Raw genomic sequence first — 9,055 nt, forward strand, 5'->3', positions numbered from 1 at the left:
TTTCATATAGATTGGGATAAGTAGACGAGCTCATGTCAGAAAGGTAGTGAATTTCTTGAGTGTGTTCAGGACAGCTTTCGGCAACAATATGTCCTGGAACCAACAAGGGGGCAGGCTATATAAGATTCAATAATGAGTAATGAGCTAGATTTAGTTAACAGCCTAATGGTGTGTGAACATTTGTCTAATAGTGATCATAATATGATCGAGTTCAACGTTGTGTTTGAAAGGGAGAAACCCGGATCAGCTACGAAGATTCTAGACTTGGGTAAGGCCGACTTCAATGGGGTGAGACAGAGACTGTCCACAGTAAACTGGGCAAATCTGTTAATGGGTAAAACGACAGAAGATCAGATCAAAAAAGAATTTAACGTGATCCAGAACCAGTTTATACCCCTAAGGGGCAAGAACACTACTTGCCAAAAAAAACCAGCCATGGACGACTAAAGAGGTAAAGGAACAACATCGTACTAAAAGAAAAAGCAAAAAATAGCACAGATTCTGGCGGCTGGGAGAGATACAGAGAACAGCAAAGGGACATAACATACAGGGTGGATTAAGGGGAACCAGTGGACGTAGTGTATTTGGACTTCCAGAAGGCATTCGACAAGGTGCCACATAAGAGATTATTGCTCAAGATAAAGAATCACTGGATTGGGGGTAATATTCTGGCATGGGTGGAGGATTGGTTATCTAACAGGAAGCAGAGAGTTGGGATAAATGGTTCATTCTCGGACTGGCAACCTGTAGCCAGTGGTGTTCCGCAGGGGTCGGTGCTGGGTCCCCAACTCTTTACAATCTATATTAACGATTTGGAGGAGGGGACCGAGTGTAACATATCAAAGTTTGCAGATGATACAAAGATGGGAAGGAAAGTAGAGAGTGAGGAGGACATAAAAAACCTACAAGGGGATTTAGACAGGCTGGGTGAGTGGGCGGAGATTTGGCAGATGCAATACAATATTGGAAAATGTGAGGTTATGCACTTTGGCAGGAAAAATCAGAGAGCAAGTTATTATCTTAATGGCGAGAAACTGGAAAGTACTGCAGTACAAAGGGATCTGGGGGTCCTAGTGCAAGAAAATCAAAAGGTTAGTATGCAGGTGCAGCAGGTGATCAAGAAGGCCAATGGAATGTTGGCTTTTATTGCTTGGGGGATAGAATAGAAAAACAGGGAGGTATTGCTGCAGTTATATAAGGTATTGGTGAGACCACACCTGGAATACTGCATACAGTTTTGGTGTCCATACTTAAGAAAAGACATACTTGCTCTCGAGGCAGTACAAAGAAGGTTCACTCGGCTAATCCCGGGGATGAGGGGGTGGACATATGAGGAGAGGTTGAGTAGATTGGGACTCTACTCATTGGAGTTCAGAAGAATGAGAGGCGATCTTATTGAAACATATAAGATTGTGAAGGGGCTTGATCAGGTGGATGCGGTAAGGATGTTCCCAAGGATGGGTGAAACTAGAACTAGGGGGCATTATCTTAGAATAAGGGGCTGCTCTTTCAAAACAGAGATGAGGACAAACTTCTTCACTCAGAAGGTGGTAGGTCTGTGGAATTTGCTGCCCCAGGAAGCTGTGGAAGCTACATCATTAAATCAATTTAAAACAGAAAGAGACAGTTTCCTAGAAGTAAAGGGAATTAGGGGTTATGGGGAGCGGGCAGGAAATTGGACATGAATTTAGATTTGAGGTTAGGATCAGATCAGCCATGATCTTATTGAATGGCGGAGCAGGCTCGAGGGGCCGATTGGCCTACTCCTGCTCCTATTTCTTATGTTCTTATGTCACAAAACAGATAGTGAGAGTTACAGAAAGAGAGTATGAAAAGAAACTCGTGAGGGATATCAAAACCAACACAAAACATTTCTTACAATTATATTAGATAAAGGAGGGTGGTCAGGAGCAATGAGGGCCCCTTAAAAACTGATAATGGTAATATTGTAAATGAAAATAAGGAAATGGCGGACATGTTAAATAATTACTTTGTGTCAGAATTTACAGTCGAGGAGAGGATAGCAAATCAGACACCCCAAGGAAACTAATTTTGAATCATGGACGGGGACTCATCATAATTAACATAAGCAAATTAACAGTAATGAAGAAAATAATGGCACCAAACAGTGACAAATCCCCAGGACCAGATGGTTTCCATCCCAAGGTTTTAAAGGAAGTAGGTGAGCACATTGCAGATGCCCTAACTATAATCTTCCAAAATTCCCTAGATTCTAGAACGGTCCCAGTGGATTGGAAGGTAGCAAATGTAACCCCACTATTCAAGAAAAGAGGGAGAGAGAAAACAGGGAACTACAGGCCAGTTAGCCTGACATCAGTCGTCAGAAAAAGGCTGGAATCCATTATTAAGGAAGTGGTAACAGGGCACTTAGAAAATCATAATATGATTAGGCAGAGTCAACATGGTTTTATGAAAGGGAAATCGTATTTGACAAATTTATTCGAGTTTTTTGAGGATGTAACTAGCAGGGTAGATAAAGGGGAACCAGTGGATGTCGTATATTTGGATTTTCAAAAGGCATTTGATAAGGTGCCACATAAAAGGTTGTTACACAAGATAAGGGCTCATGGGGTTGGGGTAATATATTAGCATGGATAGAGGATTGGTTAACGGGCAGAAAACAGAGAGTAGGGATAAACGGGTCATTCTCAGGTTGTCAGGCTGTAACTAGTGGGGTGCCTCAAGGATCAGTGCTTGGGCCTCAGCTATTTACAATCTATATTAATGACTTAGATGAAGGGACCGAGTGTAATGTATCCAAGTTTGCTGACGATACAAAGCTAGGTGGGAAAGTAAGCTGTGAGGAGGACACAAAGAGTCTGCAAAGGGATATAGACAGGTTAAGTGAGTGGGCAGGAAGGTGGCAGATGGAGTATAATGTGGGGAAATGTGAGGTTATTCACTTTGGTAGGAAGAATAGAAAAACAGAATGTTTTTTAAATGGTGAGAAACTATTAAATGTTGACGTTCAGAGAGATTTGGGTGTCCTCGTACAAGAAACACAAAAAGTTAACATACAGGTACAGCAAGCAATTAGGAAAGCAAATGGAATGTTGGCCTTTATTGCAAGGGGATTGGAGTACAAGAGTAAGGAAGTCTTACTACAATTGTACAGAGCATTGGTGAGACCTCACCTGGAGTACTGTGTACAGTTTTGGTCTCCTTATCTAAGGAAGGATATACTTGCCTTAGAGGCAGTGCAACGAAGGTTCACTAGATTAATTCCTGGGATGAGAGGGTTGTCCTCTGAGGAGAGATTGAGTAGAATGGGCCGATACTCTCTGGAGTTTAGAAGAATGAGAGGTGATCTCATTGAGACATGTAAGATTCTGAGGGAGCTTGACAGGGTAGATGCTGAGAGGTTGTTTCCCCTGGCTGGAGAGTCTAGAACTAGGGGGCATAGTCTCAGGATAAGAGGTCGGCCATTTAGGACTGAGATGAGGAGGAATTTCTTCACTCAGAAGTTTGTGAATCTTTGGAATTCTCTACCCCCAGAGGGCTGTGGATGCTCAGTCATTGAATATATTCAAAGCTGAGATCGATAGATTTTTGGACTCTGGGGGAATCAGGGGATATGTGGATCAGGCGGGAAAGTGGATTTGAGGTCGAAGATCAGCCATGATCTGATTGAACGGTGGAGCAGGCTCGAGGGGCCGAATGGCCTCCTCCTGCTCCTATATTTTATGTTCTTAAGCCTCTCCGCTTCTTCTTTAAGTTCAATTTGAAACCCTACCTCTTTGACCAAGCTTTTGGTAACCCCTCCAAATATCTCGCTCTTTGACTTGGTGTCTATGTTTTTTGTCTGATTACCCGTCTGTGACGCACCTGAGGATATTTTTCTACGTTAAAGGCACAAGTTGTTGCTGTTGTTGTGGTAAACATTACGGATTCCTGAACTTTATTCGCAGACCCCAATGTTGCCTTGAATGGTGTCGCTTCCCAGCCCAGCAATCACAAGAGCGCGAAGGCGGCAATCGATGGGAAGCCAGAAAGGCTGAATCGCTGCTCTTATACAGACTCCGAGAATAATCCCTGGTGGAGAGCAGACTTGCTTCAAACGCATCAGATATCGTCCATCAAAATTACCAACACAGAAAAGAATTCCAAAGAGGGAATTGACGGGGCAGATATCCGCACAATCACAGGAACAACAACCCAAAGTGAGTATGGTTTTGGGGGGCGGGGGGCTATTTTTCATGCCCCCCCCCCCAGTCTCTGATCTTAATTCCATTAAAACCCCTGCCCCTGAGCTCTTTCTGTACAGACATTGATCCGGTCAGTCCTCCCTCGCTCCCTCGCTCCCTCGCTCACTCAGCGCCGTTTTATTCCAGGTGTGCGACGGTCAAATCGATTGAACTCGGAGCTGCCGAAACCTTTGACTGGGGCGGAATGCAGGGCCGATTCGTGAACGTCATGCGGCGCGGGAGTGCGAGGCGTCTGACTCTGTGCGAGGTGGAGGTGTTTGGTCATCCCCTCTTTATAATCGAGGTCTGTTGAAGGGAACTGACACAGCGTTAGTTCCTGACGATAAATCACAAATAATCTATATATTAAAAATCTTCTTGCTGTCAACTTTCTCCGTTGTAAATTCTTCGGTCCACATGGAGGCCGGCACACGAGGACGCATTCGGCCCATCGTGCCTGTGCTGGCTCTTTGAAAGAGCTATCCAATTATTCCCGCTCTCCTGCTCTTTCCCCATAGCCCTACAAATTTCTCCTTTTCAAGTATTTATCCAATTGCCTTTTGAAAGTTGATATACATTGAGAATGGAAACTCCCGAGACGAACATACCTGCACCCAAATCAATAATTACACCCTCCCTCAGCGGGCGCTGTTTCCAGTATCAATGGAGACATGGGAAATATAAAGATATTGAACTCACATTTATCTCACACTTTTCACGACCTCAGGACATCCCAAAACACTTTCCAGTCAATGAAGTACTTTTGAAGTGTAGTCACTGTTGTGATGTAGGAAACGAGGCAGCCAATTAGTGCACAGCAAGATCCCACAAACAGCAATGTGATAAATGACCAGATCATCTGTTTTTTAGTGATGTTGGTTGAGGGATAAATATTGGCCCCAGGACACCGGGAAGAACTCCCCCTGCTCTTCTTCAAATTAGTGCCATGGGATCTTTTACATCCACCTGAGGGCAGACGGGGCCTAAGTTTAATGTCTCATCCGAAAGACGGCCCCTCCGACGGTGCGGCGCTCCCTGGGCCATTGATTATGTGCTCTAATCTCTGGAGTGGGGCTTGAACATTCTGACTTGGAGGCGAGACCGTGGCCCCTCTGAGCCACGGCGGACACTCGAGGGCAGATTGGACGATTCTAAAATGGGGACCGAATTCCATCCGTGTGATTCAGTCCAACCTCGAACTCCCACTCCACCAGACGATGACGCGCAAAAGGGAATTTTAACTGGGGGGGGGGCGGGGGGGGGGGAGTGGGGGGGCGGGAGAAGGATGGGAAGGGGGTGTCGAGCCCAGCGTCAGACCCGCCGGGGATCGGCTGCGGGGGGGCCTGGGGGGAGTCTGAACTCCCAGAGTCGTCCTCCGCATTCCGCCATGCGGAGAGTGGCAGCTGGCCAGTGGGCGGGAGCGAACATTGAGGGGGGGGCAGGAGGCCGGCCGGGATGAGGGTGGGTCATGGGGACCATCTCCTGGGGAAGAGCCTCCCAAGGGCTCCTGCTCCTCCTGGCCTGGCCTCTCGGGGCCTCATGATCCGATCGTCCTCCCATTGCCCTCACCCCTCAGGCTCGGGTTCAGATGGCGGTCAAGGCCCGATGACGTCAGACCCCGAGCTGCATATTCAAGGAAGGACCCTGCTGGCTTTAGCTGCCTCCTTTTCCGCCTGCGCAGAGGAGCCGGTTAAAATCAGGACCCGTGCGAGGTAGGCGGGACTTCAGCAGGTAAATCACCAGGGGCATGTTAGCAGCCCACGCTCTGCCAGGTGGGTCGAGTTAAAATCGCCTCTTGGTTTTTGACTCCTCTGTATGTAGCACTCGGTTAATTTTATATTCCCCACAGGGCCTTCTGATGGGGTCACAGCCTCGACCTGCCCCTCACAACCCCCGGGGGTGGTCAATTGCTGCAACCTCGGCCTCTAGAGGGGCTTAACCCATTTTCGGAGGTCAGAATGGCTAACCGGCCTCTTCAATGGCAGAAGTGAGTCTTACCTTGGAATCCAGGTGTGGGTTATGACCCTAACCCCAGAAGATGAATGCGCGGCTGGTGAGATGGTGCAGGAGGGAGGGTTTCAGCTCGGGCAGGGGAGCGGGACTAGGTAGATTGCTCGTGCATTGGCTCGATGGGCCGAATGGCCTGCTTCCGTGCTGTAATTTTCTGATTCTTGGAGTAAAAAACATTGCATTCTCACTTGCACACTTGCTGTTCAATAAATTAATTGTTCAAAATCTAAAACAAGGTCTGATTTTGTGATTCTCTATTGCACAGAGGATGGGAGAGAGATTCTGTGCTGGCCAGGGATAATTTCAGTATCTCAAGTAATGAACAGAAGGATGGCCTGTGTTTCCCCCCAAGCACTGAGTCAAAAGGCTCCCTGAATATTACAGCTCAAAGAGAGTGGAGAGTGAACCAGCGGCAGGAGAAACCTCGAGTCAACTGATGAGCTGCCCCTTAAACTCACTCACCCTTCGCACCTGGATATCAGGTGGCCAATGCTCCAAGCTGACTCCACCCCATCTACAAATCAACTTTATCCCACCACAGGCGCTCGGACTTTAACTGTGGGGTCTCATTGACTCCTTCCCTTTTCTCACAGGGTGAGAGTTCAGTTACTGCAGATGTTGGCTGGAATGAGGAGGAGATTAGGAGGACGGAAATGGAGAAGATGACAGAAACAGCTGTGGAGAAAAAGGATTGGGGGGGAAGAGGATGAATTGGAAAGCAGGAGGGGTGATTTGGAGGGGAGGTGATGAAGTGGGAGAGTTTCCATCCAAGTAATCTCAATGGAGGGAAGGAATTTTCCAAATGCTGCTGGGAGACAAGTCAGGGTGAAGTGCAGTGGGTCACACATTAGGAGAGAGTGGGGTCGGTAATATTTTTGGGGGCGGGATGAACAGCAGGGCGGGGGAGGAAGTAAAAGGAAAGAGCAATGGGAGGCCTTCAAAAAAGGAGATCGTTCATAACAGACAAGAGAGATTCCCACAAGGGGGGAAGGAAGGGCATTCAAAGCCGGAGCTCCCTGGATGAATAAAGGTGAGATTAAAATGAAACAGAAAAGGAGGCTTACAACAAATGTCAGGTTCAGAATTCAGTCGGGAATCAAGCTGAACAGAAAAAGGGAATAAGAGGGGCAAAGAGTGGACGAGAACAGATTGCCAGCTAACATGAAAGGGAACCGAAAAGTCTTAAACATGTAAATTGTAAAAGAGTAACCAAAGGAAGGGTGGGGCTGATTAGGGCCCAGAAGGAGACCATGTGGAGGCAGAGAGTATGGCTGAGGTACTGAATGAGTACTTTGCATCTGTCTTCACTAAAGAGGATTCTGCCATTGTCGCAGTAAAATGGAGGAGGTGGCGATGTTGATTGGATAAAAATAAAAAAGGAGCTACTTGAAAGGATTGGCAGTGCTCAAAGTAGAAAAGTGACCCGGTCCAGATGGGATCCATCCTCGGTCACTGAGGGGAGGGTGGAGAGAGCAGAGGCTCTGGCCACAATCTTCCAGTCCTCGAGAGATATCAAAGTGATGCCAGAGGATTGCAGGGTTGGAACTGTTACAGCCCTGTTCAAAAAGGGGAGGGTGATAAACCCAACAATTACAGGCCAGTCAGCCTAATGTGGGGAAACTTAGACAATAGTCCAGGACAAATTAAATTGGCACTGGGAAAAGCATGGGCTAAAAAAGTGACAGCGCAAATTTGATTGAGTTCTTTGAGGAAGTACAGAGGGGGTTGACGAGGACAGTGCATTGATAAGTGTATGGACTTCCAAAAGGTATTTGATAAATTATCATTTAATAGACTTGTTAGCAAAATCAACGGGATTAGGGATTATGAAATGGCTAAAGGACAGAAAGCAGAGAGTAGTGGTGAACGGTTGTTTTTAGACTGGTGGGAAGTTTACAGTGGTGTTCCCCAGGGGTCAGTATTCGGACCACTGAACTTTGAGATATTAATGACCTGGACTTGGGTATAATTTCAAAGATGGCAGATGACAAAACTTAAATGTAGTAAACAATGTGGAGGATAGTAACAGACTTCAGGAGGACAGAGACAGACTGGTGAAATGGGCAGACACATGGCAGATGGAATTTAACACAGAGAAGTGTGAAGTGATGCATTTTGATAGGAAGACTGAGTTTATGTTGTATCATTTTAAAGGGGGTATAGGAACAGACTTGGACACAAATCTTTGAAGGTGGCAGGACAAATTGAAAAGGCTGTTAAAAAGGCTCACTGGATTCTTGACTTTATAGAGGCAGACAATAAAAAGCAAGGAAATTATACTAAACCTTTAAAAAGGTTAGACCCCAGCTGGAGTATTGTGGCCAGTTCTGGGCACCGCCCTTTAGGAAGGATGTCCAGGCGTTAGGGGGTCCGGAAGAGATTTACTAGAATGGTTCCAGGGAGCAAGGTGTTCAGTTATGTGGACAGACTGGAGAAATTAGGATTGTTCTCTGCAGAGAAGATTAAGGGGAGATTTGATAGAGGTGTTAAAAATCATAAAACATTATAACAGACTAAATAAGGAGAAACCGTTTCCAGTGGCAGAAGGGTCAGTAACCAGAGGACACAGATTTAAGGCAATTGGCAAAAGAACCAGAGGTGACAATTTTTTATTATATAAATGCAGCAAGTTCTGATCTGGAATTCACTGCCTGAAAGGGCGGTGGAAGCAGATTCAATAGTAACCTTCAAAAGGGAATTGGAGAAATACTTGAAGGGAAAAGATTTGCAGGGTTATGGGGAAAGAGCAGGGGAGTGGGACTAATTGGATAGCTCTTTCAAAGCTCAACTTTTCAAAGTAACTGCCCTTGACATCAAGGCAGCATTTGACCGAGTGTGAC

General features: G+C 46.3%; 1 protein-coding gene across 1 annotated transcript; it reads left to right on the plus strand.

Moving 5' to 3' along the window:
* Positions 1 to 201: 201 nt before the first annotated feature.
* On the plus strand, positions 202 to 4,518 carry LOC137332666 (fucolectin-like). Its single transcript, XM_067996614.1, has 3 exons — positions 202 to 268; positions 3,930 to 4,181; positions 4,286 to 4,518. The coding sequence occupies exons 1-3, from the start codon at positions 202 to 204 to the stop codon at positions 4,516 to 4,518; spliced, it is 552 nt and encodes a 183-aa protein (XP_067852715.1).
* The last annotated feature ends 4,537 nt before the right edge of the window (positions 4,519 to 9,055 follow it).

Source organism: Heptranchias perlo, chromosome 2, assembly GCF_035084215.1.
Source record: "Heptranchias perlo isolate sHepPer1 chromosome 2, sHepPer1.hap1, whole genome shotgun sequence".
NCBI lineage: Eukaryota > Metazoa > Chordata > Chondrichthyes > Hexanchiformes > Hexanchidae > Heptranchias > Heptranchias perlo.